Source organism: Vulpes vulpes, chromosome 12 (assembly GCF_048418805.1).
Source record: "Vulpes vulpes isolate BD-2025 chromosome 12, VulVul3, whole genome shotgun sequence".
Taxonomy (NCBI): domain Eukaryota; kingdom Metazoa; phylum Chordata; class Mammalia; order Carnivora; family Canidae; genus Vulpes; species Vulpes vulpes.
This window is the reverse complement of record NC_132791.1, coordinates 116,490,001-116,510,596: the sequence shown is the minus strand read 5'-3', so window position 1 is coordinate 116,510,596 and position 20,596 is coordinate 116,490,001. Positions and strand designations below refer to the sequence as shown.

Below are 20,596 nucleotides of genomic sequence, written 5' to 3'. Positions count from 1 at the left end.
GCCCGATGTGGGACTTGATCCCGGGACCTCAGGATCATGCCCTGGGCCAAAGGCAGGTGCTACACTGCTGAGCCACCCAGGGATCCCGGCCAACTCTTTTTTTTAAAGATTTTATTTATTTATTCATGAGAGACACAGAGACAAAGGCAGAGACACAGGCAGAGGGAGAAGTAGGGTCCATGTGGGGAGCCCGATTCAGGACTTGATCCTGGGACCCTGGGATCACGACCTGAGCCAAAGGCAGACGCTCAACCACTGAGCCACCCAGGCACCCCGATGGCCAACTCTTGATTTTGTTTCAGCTCGTGATCTCAGGGTGGTGGGATTGTGCCCCAGGGTGAGCCCTATGCCGGGTTACACGCACTTAGTGGGGAGTCTATTTGGGCTTCTCTCTCTCTTTCTCCTCCCTTTGCTCCTCCCCTCATTTGTGCACATGCTCATTCTCTCTCTCTCTCTCTGATAAATAAAATCTTAAAAAAGAAAAAAGGACTGCAGTTTAGAGGACCTAGGAAGAGAGGGAAAGGAAAGGCTTTAAAGTCACATTTGCTTCAAGCTTCTAAAAGATGAAATCATAATAATCAAATAATAATTCTTCCTGTCATTTTTCTGTTTTTGAGAGATATGAATTTTGGTCATGGGTACAATTATGTATGTATTGAGAAAAAGGGAGCACCTGTACAGGGGGCAGGGAAGGGCAGAGGAAGAGGGAGAGAGAGAATCTTAAGCAGGCTCTGAGCCCAGCATGGAGCCCTGTGAGGGGCTAGATCTTACAACCCTGAGATCATGACCTGAGTGGAAATCAAGAGTCAGAGGCTTCACAGACTGAGCAACCATCATCAGTAGAATTTCAAAGGGAGACAATTAAACTGATTTTACATAATTTTTTTTTAAAACAAATAAATTGCCCAGTACATGCTGCCAAAATCTTCTGATAAAACAAGACCCTTTGGGTATGAATCCCAAGGTCTGAGAGTTCGGCTGGAAAGGGTCATTTATTCTGCAAACATTAATTGGGCTGATACAGACACTGCTGAGCACAAGGGGATACAACCGTAGGTAACACATGATTCCAGTTCTCAAAGAACTCATGGCCTCAAAATCATCTAGCCCTTGCCTTTGGCCAGGACTATACCTAATCTTTTACAGAAAGCCAACTGTCCACACCAGGGTCAGTATTTACAGTCCTTTTAGTCCTAGGCATCGCTATACCTAATTCTTTTGGAGCTCAGAAATGGATTCAGGGCAGTAGCAAAATGTAACCATCACTTCCTTATAAAAGGGTGCCTGGGGATCCCTGGGTGGCACAGCGGTTTGGCGCCTGCCTTTGGCCCAGGGCGCGATCCTGGAGACCCGGGATCGAATCCCACTTCTGGCTCCCGGTGCATGGAGCCTGCTTCTCCCTCTGCCTGTGTCTCTGCCTCTCTCTCTCTCTCTCTCTGTGACTATCATAAATAAATACAAATTTAAAAAAAAAAAGGGTGCCTGCGTAGAAAGGTAATGGACTTGGCCCTTCCTTCCCCAGAAGATAGTAGCATCTAAAGATTCTGAACCATGGCGGGGGGTGGGGGTGGGGTGGGGGTGGGCTTGGATAGCTCAGTTCGTTGAGTGCATGGCTTTTGATTTCAGCCCAGGTCCTGATCTCAGGTTGTGGGATGCAGCCCCTCCATCAGCTCTATGCTCAGCAGGGAGTCTGCTTCTCTCCTTTTGCCCCCTACCTTCCCCATTCCCCACTCTCTCAAAATAAATTAAAAAATAAAAAATGTTTTTAAATTATTAAGATGATTGCCTAGCTGCCTGTACCTGCCCTTCAGGGAGATGGGGGTCATTAAAGGAAACTGAACATTGAACCCTTAAAAAAATAAATTATTAAGATGATGATGATTATTATTTTTAGATTTTATTTATTTATTCATGAGAGACACACAGAGAGAGACAGAGACATGCGCAGAGGGAGAAGCAGGCTCCCTGTAGGGAGCCTGATGCGGTACTCCATTCTGAGACCCCGGGATCATGTCCTGAGCTAAAGGCAGATGCTCAACTGCTGAGCCACCCAGCCATCCCCCAAATTACTAAGATTCTGAACTGTCTTCTGTTGAGTGATGATCACGCCATCCAATGGGCAAGTTTAAATGACTCAGGCACTGTTCTTTTCTTAGTTTGATGACTTTAAGGACTACTAATGCAATGTTTTCCATTGGCGGCCTGTTTGGAGAAAGGACATTGCTGATTTGAGAGAGGGCATCTTCACTAATGCCTAGGGAAATCCCTGAGGGTAGAATGTGTCTACCTGAATGAGAGAGATGACACTTTACTTAGATTATGTAATTCTTTTTTTTTTTAAGATTTTATTTATCCATTCATGAGAGACAGAGAGACAGACAGAGAGAGAGAGAGAGAGAGAGGCAGAGACACAGGCAGAGAGATAAACAGGTCCCACACAGGAAGCCCAATGCAGGATTCCATCCCGGAATCCCAGGATCATCCCCCGAGCCAAAGGCAGATGCTCAACTGCTGAGCCACCTAGGCATCCCTAGATTATGTAATTCAATCTTCAAAATACTCTTGTGAAGTTGCTATTAATATATTTATTTTTGTAAATTAGGAAACAGGTGTAATGAGCCTAGGTGCCTGATTCAAGATCACATAGCTGCAATTCCTAGACCTGCAATTCAAGCCAATTTGTGACTCTCTGAGCCCACGTTAGTTCCACCATGATACTGGCTTGCAATGAAAAGTCTTCTAGAGAGAGGAAAAGGGAATGAACATCTAGAGGTCCATTCAAACAGAAGTAATTCCTAAGCTTGCAAAAAGGGGCATAATTTGGGGTTCCTGTCTTTTTTTTTTTTTAAAGATTTTATTTATTTATTCATGAGAGACACAGAGAGAGAGGCAGAGACACAGGCAGAGGAAGAAGCAGGCTCCACGTAGGGAGCCTGATGCGGGACTCGATTCTGGGACGCCAGGATCATGCCCTGAGCCAAAGGCAGACACTTTCACCACTAAGCCACTCAGGTGTCCCTAGGGGTTCCTGTCTTAAATTTTCCCTTTGTCATTTGGAAGAAATGTCAAATATGGGCATTTCCTTTAGGTTGGCAAAGATTAAGAAGTTAAAAATTCTTTCTGGAAGGGTGGAGGAAAGAGGCACTTTTAACATTGTCAGCGAGAGTTACGAATTAATATAATATTTTTAAATTTTTTAAGGATTTTATTTACTCATTCATGAGAGACAGAACGAGAGAGAGAGAGAGAGAGAGAGAGAGAGGCAGAGACACAGAGGGAGAAGCAGGCCCCACGCAGGAGCCCGATGTGGGACTCGATCCCGGGTCTCCAGGGTGTCGCCCTGGGCCGAAGGTGGCACTAAACTGCTGAGCCACCCGGACTGCCCTATCAACTTTTTAAAAAAACATTTTATTTATTAATTTGACAGAGAGAGCACACAGGCAAGGAGAGCAGCAGGCAAAGGGAGAGGGAGAAGCAGGTTCCCCACGGAGAAGGAAGCCCAGTGTGGGTCTTGATCCCAGGACTCTGATATCATGACGGAAGCCAAAGGCAGAGGCTTAATGGACTGAGCCACCCAGGCTCTCCTAAATTAGTATAATCTTTATGAGGGACAACTTGACATCATCTATCAAAATTACAAATGTACATATCTTTTTTAAAAAAGAGGGCAGCCCTTGTGGCTCAGAGGTTTAGTGCTGCCTTCAACCCGGGGTGTGATCCTGGAGACCTGGGATTGAGTCCTGTTTTGGGCTCCTTGCCTGGAGCCTGCTTCTCCCTCTGCCTGTGTCTCTGCCTCTCTCAGTTTCTCATGAATAAATAAAATCTTTAAAAAAAAAGATTATTTATTTATTTTTATAGAGAGAGGGAGAGAGAGATCCCATGAGCAGGAGGGGCAGAGGAAGAGGATGAGAAGTGTGGAGCCCAATGGGCTTACTCTCAGAACCCGGAGATCATAACCTGAGCCAAAGTCAAGTGTCAGATGCTTAATAGACTGCGCCATACAGGCACCCTGAAATGTACGTACCTTTTGACTCAGTAATTCCACTTCTAGAAATTTATACTACAGAGATTTTGCACATTTGCAAAATTACAAATGGTCAAAGTAATACACTGCGAAATTGTTTGAAATCACAAAAGTTTGGAAACAAGTGGCCACCTCTGAGGAAGAAGTGAAATAAATTATGTGAATAAACATCTATTCCATGAGGCCCTAAGAATGAGGAAGAGCTATCTACTAATAGGAATTATTTCTGAGATATAGATTTCCAAGCAAGATCCAGGAAGCGTGGTCGATCCTGTCTCATTTATGAGACAACTTCTATACGCACTTGCTTGTCTAGGCACAAACTATCCCTAGGAGACTATATGAGACACCGATAACATTAGTTGCTCCTAAGAAAAGGTGGGATGATGACTGGGAGAGGGGAGTTCAGAACAAGAGTGGAGTGAAGACTAATTCTTTTAATTTTTTTTTTACACATTTTATGTATTTATTCATGAGACATACAGAGAGAGAGAGAGAGAGGCAGAGACAGAGGGAGAAGCAGGCTCCATGCAGGGAGCCCAATGTGGGAGTCGATCCTGGGACTCGATCCTGGGACTCGATCCTGGGACTCGATCCTGGGACTCGATCCTGGGACTCCAGGACCACGCCCTGGGCTGAAGGCAGGCTCCAAACTGCTGAGCCACCCAGGGATCCTGTTTCTTTTGTTTTGTTTTTTTGAGAGAGAAAGCCATGAGCTGGAGGAAGGCTGGGGGTGGGGGGAGGGGAGGAGGATCTTAAGCAGGCTCCACGGTTAGCACAGAGTTTGTTGTGGGTCACGATCCTGCAACCCTGAGATCATGACCTGAGCCAAAATCAAGAGTGGGACTCTTACCCATCACTTAACCGACTGAGCCACCCAGGGACTCCTAATTCCTTTAAACTCTTAACCATATGAATATTTTAGGTATTCAAGAAAAATAAATTGAATTAAAATGTAAAAAATAAAGCACATGCATTTTTAGGGCATTCACATTGTCGTACAGCTGTCACCACCGTCCACCCCCATAACTCTTTTCATCTTGGAATTCTGAGACTCTATACTTATTAAGCAATAACTCCCCATCTTCTTCTCACCCTGGCCCCTGGCAACCACCATACTTTCTGTCTTTATGATTTTGATTACTCTAAGTAACTCACATAAGTGAAATCATACATTATTTGTCTTTTTGTGACTGGCTTATTTTACTTAGCGTGTCGTGTCTACGATTCATCCGTGTTATAGCACGGTGCAGAATTCCCTTCCTTTTTTTTTCTCTTCCTTTTTAAGGCTTAATATTCCAATAAATGAATATACCACATTTTGGTAACCCGTTCATCAGTTGATGGACACATGAATTGTTTCTGTGTTTTGGCTACTGTGAAGAATGCGGCAATGAACAAGGGTCTGCAAATCTCTCTTTGAGAGCCTTCTTTCAATCCTTTTGGATATATATCCAGAAGTGGAATTGCTGGATCACATGGTAATTCTATTTTTAATTTTCTGAGGAACCATCATAATATTTCATTACTATTTTTTTAAGATTTTATTTATTTATTCATGAGAGACATAAAGAGAGGCAGAGACACAGGCAGAGGGAGAAGCAGGTTCCATGCAGGGAGCCCGATGTGGGACTCCATCCCAGGACTCCAGGATCATGCCCTGGGCTGAAGGCAGACGCTCAACCAACGAGCCACCCAGGCATCCGTCATTACTATTTTCCACCGCAGTGGTACCGTTTTACATTCCCACCAGCAAGGGTTCCAATTTCTCTACATCCTCACCCGCATTTGTTTTGCTTTTTTGTGTGGGTTTTTTTGTTTCTTTGTTTGTTTATAGTAGCCATCCTAATGGGTGTGAGGTAGCGTAGTATGTCTTTGGGGATCAGCAATATGGTTAGTGGATATTGGTGTCAGACTCCCATGGCTTTGAATGATGCTACTTACTAGCTGTGTGACCTTGAACATTATTCTGGGCCTGTTTCCCCATTTGTAAAATCAAGACTTAATCTCAGAGGGCTGGCGAGAACTGAATGCACATAAAACACTCAGGTCACGGAAAGCACCCTACAAATGTAAGTTATTATTATTTCTGCCTTCAAAGCTCCAAAAATAAACCAAACTCTGATTTGCTCTGGCTGCTTCTGGACTAGTCTGGAGGCAAAGAGACAAACTCGATTTCTCAAGGAGTTTTTCTACCCAGGGGCTTGAGTCTGGGGGGACTTCATACAATCTTCGCTGACATGCTTCCTTTCGGCCGCCGCCACCCAACCTGCAGACCTCCCACCTGTGCCAAATGAAGTGTGCTTGGATTGAGGGTACTGGGAACCCAGGCAGTTTATGTTTTCTCAGGGGTGGAGGGACGGGAAGAAATCCTGTTGACACAGTTATGTAAAGGCTCTCACTAGGTCCCCTTGCCTGTTACCTCTGCAGACCGTTATGCATATTAAAGAAGGGGGGGCAGCAAATACAAAAGAAAAATAAGCGAGAAAGAGTGAGAGAGTGAACAAATCAGGATGCATGAGGGAATCCACGTGGTCTCCAATCTGTAACTGATCAGAGCAGCTACACTGAAGCAAAACCCCCAGCGCCTACCGCCAAATATATTGCAATGGAGAAACCGTCCACAATGGGGTGTCTATATCCTTAGCAGAGTCCTGGGGCTGCCGCTGAAGAGACTCTCCCGCTACTCCCACCCTTTTTGCACCCAGTAAACCACGCGATGTAACAACGGAATCTGGTTCTGTGTGTGCGCTGTGAGTGTGCGCTTTGCAAACCATCTGGGCTCCATCCTGCGCGGTTGGAACGACGATCGATCCCGGACGAGTTGGGGGAGTTGGAGCTTGCCCGCGTCTCCTCCCTTTCTCTGCTCGCCTCTAGCCCCCACCCGGTCGTTCGCTCGGCACTAACGTTTCGCCGGCGGAGGGACGTTAGGTTTTCAGCACCAGGAGGCCGTGGACCTTCTCTGGAGGCGTGCAGTGCACCCTCCAGAGGGCCAGAGCCGATTGCAACCTGCTCACCACGACCCTCCCCCTCCTTCCCCAAATCGCCGCCCCAGGCTGTAATATTACAAGCAGCGTGCTCTGTACCCGTGCGGGAGTCCAGGAAGGCTGCGTGACCTTCCAGCGAACTCCACCGCGGCTGGGGGGATGGAGGCTGCCCCGGGGCCTGCAGGCTGTGTGTATCGATCCCCCAGCCTCAGCCTCAACACAAGTTCTCCCGGCACAATCCCCTCCCTCCCCTCTCCGCTTTCCCAGCCTCGCAGGCTTCTAACGCCTAGCTCGAGGCGCCCTCCCCTCTTTCCCGCAATAAAGTAAACCGGGTGGATATTCATCCCCCGCCCTCCCCCGCCTCCTTCCTCCCCCCCTCCCCCCTCAGCCTACTAACCCCGCGCACGGAGCTCGCCGCCGGCGGGCCCCTTCCACCCAGTGTATCATAATGCCCAACGCTCTTCTCCTCCCCCTCTCTTAATCAGAAACGTGCTCGCGAGCCCCCTCCCTCCGCATGCATACATTAGGGTCTGCTTTGCATGCAGCGGCAGGCAGAGAGCTGAGGAAGAAGGGGCGGGGGCGCTTTTGCCCGCCTCTTCCCTCCAGGCCCCGTTAGCCATCCAGCTTCAGCTTCGTTGTAACACCGCCTCGTTAGCGGAGCACGCCGTGGCCCCAGTGCCCGGGCTGGAGAAGCACGACCCAACTCTGTGCAGAAGGGCACGAGAGCCAGGGGCTCCTGAGCCCCGAGTGCACGGTCGGGCGAGGAGGTGGCGGGAGACCCGCCACTCGGCGTGTGCATTCTGGAGAGAGAGGGAGAGAGGGAGAGAGAGGGGAGCTCCAGCATGAAAATGGGAGGGGCTCCTCTCCTCTCTCCCTCGCTCTCTCTCTTTTTTTTTTTTTTTAAATTTTAAAGCGCGTTCATTGAGGGCCTGTCTATTTTGCATAGAGTAAACTGGGCGACGCTTCCGTTTTTTGCATCAGGTACAACAAGGGCTCTTTTATTCTAGAAGCGTTAAGCGAGGGCTAGCCCATCTCGCGTCCGCGCCTCGAGGCAGAGGAGGCTCCCTCGCCCCCCGGCCCGGCCGCCGCGCTAGACTGGAAGCCGCTCTCCCGGGCGGCTCGGTTCCCAGCGCGTCCCGGGAACGTGTGTAAGCGGCGGCGCGGCCCCGAGGCTGCGGGCGGCCCGCGCCCTCCGCCTCCGCCGTCCCCGAGGCCCTCGCCCCCTCCCCCCTCCCCCCTCCCCGGAACCCGCGCGCCGCGTCGGGCTCCCGGGCTTCCTCCCCGCCCGCCGCCCCCCCCGCCAGGCCGCTCCCGGAGGGCGGGGCTCGCACTTATCCAGGTTGCGGGGCGGGCGGGCGGGCGGGCGGCGGCGGCCCGGGGCTCGGCCTGGCGGAGCGGCCGCCCGGCGTCGGGAGCGCAGGCCCGGGCGCGCCATGCAGATTGCGGGGCGGGCGGGCGCGGCCCGGCGCTCTGCATAGCGGCGGGCGGGCGCAGGCGGGCGGGCGGCGCCGCGCGGCTCAGGCAGGTTCCGGGGCCCGCCGCCCCCCCCCCGCCTCCCCGCCCCCCTGTGTTGTCGCCTCTCCCTCTCGCTGCTTCACTTCACGGGGCGAACATGGCGCACAGCTGTCGGTGGCGCTTCCCCGCCCGGCCCGGGACCACCGGGGGCGGCGGCGGCGGGGGGCGCCGGGGCCTGGGGGGCGCCCCGCGGCAACGCGTCCCGGCCCTGCTGCTTCCCCCCGGGCCCCCGGTCGGCGGCGGCGGCCCCGGGGCGCCCCCCTCCCCCCCGGCCGTGGCGGCCGCGGCGGCGGCGGCGGGAAGCAGCGGGGCCGGGGCTCCAGGGGGAGCGGCCGCCGCCTCGGCAGCCTGCTCGTCGTCCGCCTCGTCTTCGTCTTCGTCATCGTCCTCAGCCTCCTCCGGGCCGGCCCTGCTCCGGGTGGGCCCGGGCTTCGACGCGGCGCTGCAGGTCTCGGCCGCCATCGGCACCAACCTGCGCCGGTTCCGGGCCGTGTTTGGGGAGAGCGGCGGGGGAGGCGGCAGCGGAGAGGTAAGGGGGCGAGGAACCCCCCGGCCCGGGGTCCCGACCCTCCGCGGACCCGCTCCCCTCCCCCATCCGGGATGGAGGAGCATCCCGACCCCGGGACCCTCCCGGGTCCCCGACCCGGGGCAGACGGCCCGCCCATCTCGGGACCCCCCGTCCGGGGTGCGGACCCCCGGGCGCCCCCAGCCCCCGGGGTCGGACCCATCTGGCCGCGGGCGTTTGCCCGCCGCCCCCCCGCCCCCACCCCACCCCCCACCCCCCACCCCGCCCCGGTCCCTGCCCCTGCCCCTGCCCCTGGCCCTGGCCCTGCCCCTGCCCCTGCCCCTGCCCCAAATCCCTTGGCACAGACCCCTCGCCGGGGTTTCCCATCCCGGGACTGAACCCCTCCTCCCTTTCACAGATTACCTCATCCGAGCAAGATTCCTCCCTCCCTCCCTCCTAGAGACCTGATCCCGCCACATCCCCGCCTCCCTCTCTGGGCAGATGTTGGGCTCTTGGGGCACTTCTCCTCCTGGGCATCCCTCGGGTGACGGCCTCGCGCGGGGCCACGTCCTTCCCCCGCCCCCGGGGACCCACGTCCCTTCCCGCACCTTGCTTCCGAAAACCTGACGAACCCTCCTCGCCCCATCCCCGGGCCAGGTCCCTGCACTAGCAGCCACTCCCCCTTCCTTCACCTCCACCCTGCATCCTCCACCCCCACCCCCACCCCACGCAGATAGATCCTCCCTCCTCCCTCCCCTACCCCGCCAGGAAAAATCCACTTTCCTCTCCACCTTGCCTCCCTTCCCCTGCTCTCGCTCCGGAGATAGCGGGGACCTCCTCCTGCCGCCAGCAGGCTCTTTCCCCCATCTTAACCGAGCTACAGTTTCCAGCCTCCTGGGCGCAGGGACTCACTCTACCTTCACTCCACCCTCTCCCTCCCTTAGAATGAAGGCTTAGCGGCATGTTTGAGACGAGGATAGTCCACTGTCCCCCAGGCTCCGAGAGGAGCAGCTTTCCACCATTCCCCCTGGAGCGGAGGCTGACTTTCCCTCCATCTCTGGGGAAGGGGGCCCCTGCGAGGGGAGGTGTTTGCGGGGGGACTTGGGCAGCATCCTCCCAGGGGAAGCAGCTGCTCTCCTACCCCACCCACTGAGCCTGAGAGCACGCAGTCTCCAGCCCTAGCTCCCTCCCGCCCGTCTCCTCTTCTCCGTCATCTCACTATTGATCCACCCTTTTCCTAGGCCAATCCTGGGGCTTGGAAGGGGTGCGGGAAGCAGGGTTGGGGTGAGGAGGGCTAGATGAGGGACAGTTTTACTTTACTATGCCGGTGGTGGTGGTTGCTTTGGGTTGGGAGGAAGAGGGGGCTATGAAGCAAAGTTATTCCTTAGAAGGAGGAGTTAGGGTTATCTCTCTCTCTCTGATTCTTCTGGGGGGACCCGAGGTGGATGAAGGGGACAAGAGCTTTGCTCCTTCCCCATTAGCACGGGGGCAGGAATGGGAGATGCCTCGAGGGGCGTTATTCAACCCCCTTCAGCGAAAAGGAAAGTTGCCCTGGGAAGGGAAGTTGAGTTCAGGTCCAGCCAGTGGCGTTGCGCATTTGTTTTCCATTGGATGCAGAAGGGGGAGTTTGAATTGTAGGGGAGGGGGGGGAGACTGAGATGGGGGATGCTAGGAGGAGGAAGAGCAGCTGCTAGGGGCTGAAGTGAAGGGGGGGTGGTAGGGGGTTGCTGCTCTGGAGTGCTCTTGATTGAAACAGAAAGGGAAAGATAACAACCAGCCGTTTCCTGCGTGCTCTGCCGTTGGTCCCGGGCAAACCCCTTGTCCCCTATTGTGCCCTGCACCCCTCTAGATATACGGAAAGATCCTGGGAAGAAGGGGAGGGAGGAGGTCCCAGAGACCCTGGCCCCTCCTTTCAAGGAGCTGGCATTTTTTAGTTGTTAGTCTTCCTGCCTCCTTTTTAAAATCGTATCTAAGGCAGCCTGATCAGGAGACTGACAACAACCCGCCTTCTGACAGAGCAAGGAGGACATGATGGGGGCGTGTTCCTTGCTATGTAGCTAGCTAGCTGCAGCGGCCCTCTTCCCTGCCTCTCTCTGCTCTCTCTCCACCTCCTTTTCCCAGCCTTCAGAAGGCAGCTGCAGTCAGCAGGGTTGATTGAGACTATTTATTGGTTGCTGTAGATTATTATTTTTTTTTGAAAGGCCAATTCTGTATTTTTTAAGCTAACAACACAGATCCCATGTAGTTGGAGAACCAAAGGCCTCATACATGACAAAAAGACTGAACCGTTCAGGTTACTTGCATGGAGTTGGTGCTTAAATGTGAGTTGATTTTGCTTTTTTAAAAGATACAGCAGCAAAAAAAAAAAAAAAAAAAAAAAAAAGACTTACTGACATTTCATTTACCTGCTTATTTTTGAAATTGAGACTTGCCTGGTTATATGTAGAATTTCAGCCCCATGTATATTTGAGTATAATAAGAAAGTCTCTATTAGGAGAAGTTAGTCTATTTTAAGGGGGATCCTGAGAAGTATTTTCTTCTTGTTTTAGCATGCTTATGTATTTTGTATCGAGGGTCGAAGTGTTCACATTCCAAATGTTGTTATCACATATTCAAAAGCAAAGTTCTATGCTGACAGCTTCAATCGTAGCTTTTCAAGAGACTGGTTAGAAAGAGAGTCACCTGGATTCAGGGACCTAATGTCTGGGCACCAGAATATTTTATCTGTTGGTCTTTGACAAATCACCTTTAAAGTTTTAATCAGGTGCTAACACTTCCTTAAAGCCTGTGAAGGAACTGCAGTTAACTTCAAATAAGATTATATTCCTATGTTGTTGTTGTTTTCTTTAAAACTTTGGCCTGAGCATACTTCACTCTGAGAAGAGTGGTTGACTCCTGACGTTAAACTTCAGTATTTTTTCTGAATTGGGTTTGAATGAGCTGTTGTTCCATTGGGTAAGCTTTTTCTGTGGTAGTTGGAGGCAGTCTAGTATGGGCTGATGGTATGCGTTGATTAGTGCTAACCCATAGTATGGCTTAGGACTAAATCACTTAGTAGTGATTAGATCCTTTGACCTGGTAGTTCTCAGTGTAGAAACCAAGCATTTTGTTACAGAGTCTCACAAATCAATGATAAGGTTCCCAAAGGGAAGTTCAGGGTTCTCCTGGGCAGACACACTTAGAGAATTCTAAAGATTATTTCTCAGAATTCACTCACAGAGCTGTATCAAGTCTTGTCAGGATTCATTAAGAAATGGTTTTGTGACCTAAAATGAGTCTACCCTCTTTAAATTCTGGTCTGCTGTAAGTGAATAATGACTGTAACTTGTCTATAACAAAATGTAAGTTAATACTTACAGAACTAGTAGGTTCAGGTGGTTGAAAGGTAATAGAACTTTCAGATCACTTACCTGTTTAAACTCCTTCAGTCACAGGAGACTTGTCCTTCACTGACACAGGTCGCTAACTTCCCTTGTTATGAACATCTCTGGGTAACAACTACATATAAGAGTTCTTCATGACCAAATTCTATTAGCATGGGATTCTTTTAAAAAATATGTAGGTGTTGCTGGTCTCCTCTGTTTGGGCTTTTTGACAATCAGGAAGTAGAATTTAAGTTTTACTTATTTTACTGAGCAAAGTACGAAATCACAGAGGTGTGCTTCTTCATCTCCCCTTTTCCCTCCATAAGTGTCCACTTTTCTGAGGATTGTCTCCAGTACTGTTAATGCCACTGTACTTTGCCATCTAAATAAACACAGTACAGCATCCTGCCTGTTGATGAGAATTTGAGCTGTTTTTAATACAAACCCCAGAAGTGTAAATGTTTATATATCAGCAACTAGCCTTTGTTTATTAATTTCATAGGCTACTTACCTTCCTTACCACCTCATAAAATGTTGAATTCAAAATTTCCACCTTGATCACAGCATGACACATTTCAAAGAGACATAAATCGAAATTGAATGACAACAGTGGTCTATATTTGCTTTCATTTGAAATGGCAGTTTAGTTGAGGTAGACTGAGGCATACTCTTGGTTGGGCCTAAAAAAGATGGTTTTCCTGTAGGCAGAAGGTGGTTAGAGAGTACCTGTGATTTTTGTTTTTGTTTTGTTCTGGGTGTTCGCTGGACATATGTGCCAAGAGGGGGAGTTGTTTTGTCATGGCCTTCATAGCTAATCCTGAGCTTGACAGAAGGAAAAGGAAGCAAGAGAACACAAGTGGAATAGAAGAAGCCTCAGAGTGGAAATCAGTGGACACGGGCTCTTCTTGTGCTCATCTCTCTCATTGACCAGTTATGGGACCTTGGGCAATTCACTTTTAACCTTGAGTATCTGATCCATAAAATGAAACACTTGGGCTAAGTGTTAGCTCATGAACTTTTTCTGCGCCAGTATTCTGATTGTTCTCTATCATATACTTTTTTTTTGGTCAGGGCAGAACTTTTTATTCTGAGTTTATTTAAAATAGAGTCAGAGTTGGTGAGCCTCTTTGGTGATTTTTAACATTAGTTTGTGCATTTGCCCGTTTAAGCAGTGCTACTTTGGGGAAGAGAAATTTCACGTTAGTACAACTTTAACTGTATGGACACAATATAAGGACTTAACTATATGGAAAAAGTTCTTTGCTGAAGTTGACTAATTTATAAGAAAAATGAAGATCAGATTTTATTTATTTTTTAAATATTTTATTTATTCATGAGAGACACAGGGAGAGAGAGGCAGAAACAGAGGCAGAGACAGAGGCAGGCTCCACGCAGGGAGCCCGATGTGGGACTCGATCCCGGGACTCCGGGAACACGCCCTGAGCCAAAGGCAGGCAGGCGCTTAACCGCTGAGCCACCCAGGTGTCCCGAAGATCAGATTTTTAAATACAAATCATTATCTTGTGTTGCGAGGCCCTCTTGGTTGACTAAGTTTGTTTCATGTTTTCCATGTTATGGATTCCTAACCGCAAAAGGGAAGTTATTTTCGGCCTAGGTCGTTGTATTCCTTTAGGTGTGTGAGTGTTTAAATGAAAAAAATTCTGTGCACCGATGAATTGATAAATTCAAAGTGACAGTACCTGTGTTGCTGGGAGCAGCTCCTAAAAGGCTGTGAGATATAGGACTCTGGTTTATACTGAGCATCAGAAATGTAGTCTTCAGAATTTTTCTTTATTCTCACTGAAAACCATATGACATGTCCCCATCGTTTCTTTCCATTTGATTATCTTAAGGCATAGTGCTCCTCTGGGAAACCATCATTCACAAAGTGGTGATTTGCCTTTTGATTGGAAGTTGAGAAGAGAAAATAATCCCATCTTGACTTCATTTCCATATCTTTGCCCACCTTGAAGCTGTCCGCAGAGCATCTGCAGATTCAGACTCCATACCCATTCCATTGCCTTCCTTGCCCTGTAGCTAGAGGAGGTGGTGACAGTGCTTTGCTTGCTCTGAGGCATAACACACTGCAGTGTGCCTCTCTCTCTCTCTCTTTCTCTCTCTCTCTCTCTCTCTCTGGGAGACTCACTGTTTTAATTGTAGGTCTCCTAATTAAGATCTCTTTGTGCCTGCCCACATTCCACTAGTGTTGGCACAGGACTTCAGTTTCCTTCTAGCACTTAACTTAAGGCCTTTGGTAGGGCCTTTTGTGAATATCTTGTCTTTCCATTCTTCCTCTGCCAAGGTGGAGAGCCCAGTGGCATAAACCTTTGAGAAAAGGGGGAGCTGTGTGACTGTCACTACTTCGGGAGGCATTTATTCCATGATTGCTGGGATGGGTACTTGCGTTGTTTGCATATGTTATTTTCAGGGATTATTAAGGAAGGTTAAATTACTAATGAGCCTGACATAACATACCTGTACTTTTTAATCAGATTTTTAACCCTGTGGGCACTAGCAAGAAAGAGAAAGCCTAAAGAGCTCACTGTTAAGAAGAATTTGTTTGGGTTTTACCTAGATTGGTTTAAAGCTTGAGAAATACAGTTTTGTCATGGAGTAAATCACAGATTCGTGATTTTTGTAGACTGGTAGGTTGTGAAGATAAATGAAATTATTGATTGCTCCTGAATTGTATCAGATTTTAAAACAGACTGAATGAACATTAGCTTTGAGATTTGAGTGAACCTTTTTCATTAGAAAAGACTTCGAGAGGTTCTAGAAATTGTTGAGTTAATTCAGAATATATATATATATATATATATATATATTTTTTAAAAAATTTATTCATGAGGGACATAGAGAAAGAGAGAGGCAGATACACAGGCAGAGAGAGAAGCAGGCTCTTTGCAGGGACCCTCATATGGGACTCGATCCTGGGACTCCAGGATCATGCCCTGGGCTGAATGCAGGCGCTCACCTGCTGAGCCACCCAGGCTCCCAGTTGAGAATATTTTTGTAGGCTCCAGTATTTCTTGAGAAGTTTAGAGATTGGATAGGCTTCTAGAGTAGTTTCAGAAGAAGGCAAAATAATTGGAAAATATCATTTCACTTTAGTTTCCATTATACTAGTGCTCAAAATGCAGGCTATCCTTTAATGGATCTAATTGTGGCATGCTAGAGGAAATGCAGTCTTTATTAGGAAAAAGGAATCTTAAATCCTTCACCTGGGCCCAGATGGTTTCATTGATCACATTAGTATGAGGCAGGCAGACAAAGGGCTACTTTTTTGTTGTTGTCATTTCATTGGTTGTGAAGAAGGCCTGAAAGAAGGAAGTACAGGATCTTTATGGCATGCATTAAATAAAGCTAGAGGCCTGCGCTCTTATACCTGAGTGGGTGGTTTTATGGCCTAATTCTCTAATTGCTGGCATTTATGACAGTGTGGATGCTACTGGCCCTGTGGCCGAGGTAGATTATGTTGGGAACAGGGAGAGAAAAGGGGTCCTTTTGTTGGCCTTCTCATTTTCCCCATCAATGAGATCTCTGAGAAGGCCCTGAGGAAATGCACGGACACTTGAACTGAGGGAATGACATCCCATAAAATGGTTCTTTATGTTTTTAAAAAGGACGAGCTGCTTTTCTTGACCTATCCAAAGAAATCCATACCACCACTGTTAAATATTTCAATGAGCTTTGTACCTTGTCAGGTTACACACCAGGGGAAGCCAACCCATGAGGCTGTAGCCACTGCCAGGCGCTTGCTTTTTAAAGACTAAGGCACTTGCAAGACAAATTTTGTCGTGTGATGTATAGCTGTTGGTGGTGATTCAAGTCTCCTTGTAGGATTAGCACAAAACTTCTTAGACGCCAAACTTGGCTTCACTTTTTAGATGTTGGACATATTTAATGAGCATTAGTTTTAAAGAAATAAAGATAGAAATGTAAGAGTTAGTTGGCAGTTTTCTGGCTCTGAAAATTCCCCTTCCTTTGAAATGAGTAGTTGTTTTTCTATTTGACAAATAGGCTGAAGGGATTTCCCCAGAAAACTTACCTTTAATTATCACTGCAGCAAACGCCTTGTGTCCTACCAGTGGAGCGGATCTCTTCCACTGGCATTTATCTCCAGAGTTGGAATTTCTTTCACATATTTGATCTCTTTTCTTGCATTTGTGTTGTTGTGTTTGGTTGGAATGCTTGAGTGTAGATGTTTTGATGTCTTTCAACAGCCAGAGCTATGAACCTCTCTACATTGGAACTGTTTTAGTGAGATCCATCCCTTATGATCTGTGCTTTGCTGAAGCATCATTGTTTCATTCTCCTTTTACAGCATCAAAGTAACTGTGGCTTTCTGTCTTGAATTAGGAGAGTAATATTACTTGTGAGGTGTGTTGTTGGAGAACATTTTTTTTCAGCAAGCTCTCCTTTGTACTATCTTGGTTCTGAAAACTGGGGAGAAGTTAATCATAAATATCTCTACAATAAATAGCTACACCCAGAGGAACAAATATTTACACATGTCTGTATTCAACTTCTGTCCATCCATGAGCATTGACTAATTTTTAGATCAAACGCAAACATACAACATTGTTCCTAGATTATTGCCTTTAATTGTGAGTAGTAAAACCATGTGGATAACATCTCTTTAAGCTTAGTTAATGAGAAAATCCTTTTGTAATCTCTCTGGCTAGGATTTTTTATTTGTGCATATATAAATATCTTTATAAAGGATGGTGAGAATCTTATTATCTAATCTGTAATAATATGAGATAGTATAGCACAGTAATTCAGAGCTGTTAAAACCATAGGCTCGGATTTAGACTGCCTGGGTTCAAATCTTTGCTCCCCCATTTATTAGCTGAATGACCTTGGAAAAGTTTCTTAACCTCTCCATGCTTCAGTTTCTTCATTTGTAAATTAGCAGTAATCAAGCTTTGTAAAATTATTGTGAGGCTTAATTGAAATTATGCATGCAAAGTACTTAGCAATTTGCCTGGTACATAAGAATCCCTAATTATTATTAGGACTCAGAGTGTGAAAGGCCATGAGGGCTATAATCTCGTTTTTTTTTTTTTTTTCCCATCAAGATAACTGGGTTTTATTACTCTGATGTATGCACATATATGCGTACACATATATACCTATCTGAGAGCTATAATCTTGACTTTAGAAGGTTCTTGACTGGGGTCTTGGGTGTCAAGTTCATTAGTAAGCTAGGCATAACCAAATTGTATGGCCAGCCACGCATCTCGGCAACAGTGGGTACCATTGGTGTCCAGTGAGAACATAATTAGAGATAAGGCCAAAAAGGGAGGAAAGAAGACAGTAAATAGGTAGGACACCGAGGCATTGGATGTCTCCATGAGTTAGTTGCATAGTTACTAGGCCAAGGCAACTATGTTGGGGTTGCTACTTTTGATCTCCATACCTTTTTATGTATGAGTATGAGTACTTGGGGATCCTCTGCAATGATTCTGAGGCCCTTCAGGGTCCTCTGCTCATTCACCTATACTAGTTGACATTTGCTCTCAAGTGTCAGCATGGGAAGAATTAAGTGTTGGTCTACAGAGAGCGAAGCAATTAATAATTTAATTATAGAGGAAATGCTAAGTTGTAGGTTACAGTTCCTGGAGGTTGGAACCTAGCTTGAGAAATAAAGAACCACAAGTAGAATAGTCATAAACAGATTAAAGTTTAAGAATAACCAGTAGAGGGTAGTACGCTTAAGGAGGAAACATTCAGTTTTGCTTTATCTCTCTTTAAAAAAAAAGTTTGCTAAAATACCGAATACACCCACCATTTATAGATGAAGAAACTGAGGCACAGGCATGCTAGGTAGTTTTCCTGAAGTCACATGGTGAGTAAATGGCAGAACTAGAATTCACATTCAAACCTTTATTCAGGGTTTGGAAAGCTCATTCAGACTCTGGCACTATCTTCTCCTCTTTTCTCTCCACACCCCCTCCATTCATTTTGTGAGGCTTGTCCGTGATACTGTTGCAGGGTTTAACCCGTCCCTCCTGTTCTGTTTTTACCATCCTACTTGAAATTTCCATTACCTTTGCATGGATTGTTACCATAATCTCTTAACTGGTCTTCCTGCCTTCCTTTTCACATATACAGTGTTGCCAGTGGTTTTCTTAATTATAGATCTGATTATGTCACTTTATTCCTAAAACCCTTTGCCTCCTCACTGAATATAAAATAAGATTTAAAATCCTCAGCCCTTCATAATCTAGCTGGCCTACATTTCTACATTTTGAACATTATCTCCTGAACGCACATTCTCCCTTAATATGCTTCAGCCATGTTGGACCACCAGTGTATTAGATGTTCTCCATAGTCTGTGTGTATTTGCCTTTATGCCTCCCTCTGCCTCAGAGTCTTTCCCTTCTTGCCCTACCTCTGGCTCATTCATCTTTCATGGCTCAGCTCCGATCCCCAGATCCCACCTCTTGCAAGAAGCTTTTACAGATACCACTACTAGTGGAAACTCAACTCTCCTTTCTCGTTTTCTTATTGTACATAATACCTACCCTAAAAGGATTTACTCCAGGTTACCTTGTGGTGTAAATACTTTTAAAAAATCATTTTACAAAAAATGTTTAGTTTATTTTTAGAGAAAGAGAGCACATACGAGCAGGAAGAGGCAGAGGGAGAGCAAGAATCCCAAGCAGGCTCCATCCATGCCCAGCCTGGAGCCCCACACGGAGCTCCATCTCACAACCCTGAGATCATGACCTGAGCTGAGATGGAGAGTCAGATGCTTAACTGACTAAGCCACCCCAGAGCCCTGGGTGTAAATACTTTTGATGATGTCTGTCTTCCCCCCATTAGACTGTGATTTCCTTAAGACTTGGACCATTTCTAAGTCACCATTTGTGTTTTATATTACTTATAGTAGTGACTTTCCATATAAGAAGGTGATGAGTGAATGTCTGTTGAATTGAAAATTTGATACACGTACAACTTTTAGGAATATTTGCAAGGACAGCATTACAGAAGCTATTATGTCATATAAGACTTAATAGGTTAACTGAGTGATTTTTTTTTTTTTTAACGGTTAAACTGAAGTGTCTGGGTTAAGCACCCAACTCTTGATTTCAGCTCAGGTCCTGATCTCAGGGTCGTGAGATTGAGTCCCCCGTTGGCTCCCCACTGGGCATGGAGCCTGCTTGGGATTTTCTTCTCCCTTTCCCTCTGTCCCACAGCCCCCATCTTTAAAAAAAAAAAAAAAAAGAAAAAGAAAAAACTAAATCAGGTGTGGCAGAGGAATGTATAAGAGCCATCAGAGGACATTTCTGTAACAGTACTGAGTGGGTGTTACAAGTGGTGTTGAAGGGTCATGACAGGTTACCATCATCTTTTAATATAGATAACGCCAGCATTGACCGTCCCCTTACTTGAGTGTTGTTTCCATTTCTAGGTTCCTCAACTTAAAGGGGATGAGGAGACGTTGGAGGCGGTTCTGAGGAGACTCAAAAGATGATTATATGATTGGAAGTCAGTCCTGTGAGGAAAGGTTGGGAGAATGAAAGGTTAAGAGGCAACTTAACTCTTCCAAAGACCTGAAAGGGTCTATTACTAGGAATGGTAACCAGCTCCTTTCCAGCTGCGCGGTTCCAAGAGTAAGAGAAAATAGGTCTACACTGAAGCAATGGGTAGTTACGTAAAGAACTTGTTACTTTTGAAAAAGTTACCAGAAGCACGTTATCATCTTTTCTGGAGGTGAAATTTTAAAGTATGGTCCTGCCAATATATATTAAAAAATGACCTCTCAAACTGCCCTCTCATTCTGGGAACCAAAAAGTGTATTTTCATTCAGATCCTAGAGGGTGTGGGTCATGTTTTATAACTTCTTAATATACCGCAGGGGTCCTGGGGCCCTGCTGGCTCCCTAAGTATTTGACTTGAATTGTCAGTTTGTGGCAATAATTAATTTTCAGTAATAAGCTCCAGAGAAATGTCTTTATGAAGCGATATTATCGTGGTTTTATAGGAGAATAAAAATGTAGTAAATGGAGCTAAGAGAGAAATCTCAACATCAAGAGGAACCAGGGAAACCAGTAGGTGTGGTCTCACTGTAGGAAACAAACAAGTGTTTGTAGCTTTTATGTTCATTTTCAGTTGCAAAGAGATGTGTTGCAGAATAGCCCTTGGTAAGGTTATCACTGCTTGTGGATGTATTATAACAAGTGCTTTGTAA

The 20,596-nt window shown here is 47.0% G+C and overlaps 1 protein-coding gene across 4 annotated transcripts in view; it reads left to right on the top strand.

Annotated features, from left to right (window-relative positions):
* Window positions 1-8,623: 8,623 nt before the first annotated feature.
* The window catches only part of KMT2A (lysine methyltransferase 2A), an 88,203-nt gene continuing 76,230 nt past the window's right edge, over window positions 8,624-20,596 (top strand). For 2 of the 4 annotated variants that reach the window (XM_072729641.1, XM_072729640.1), the window contains exons 1-2: window positions 8,624-9,055; window positions 11,254-11,352. In XM_072729641.1, the coding sequence (XP_072585742.1) occupies window positions 8,624-9,055; window positions 11,254-11,352 (531 nt within the window). The remainder of the gene's footprint in view (window positions 9,056-11,253; window positions 11,353-20,596) is intronic. The other 2 variants (XM_025998809.2, XM_072729642.1) reach the window with 1 other exon arrangement.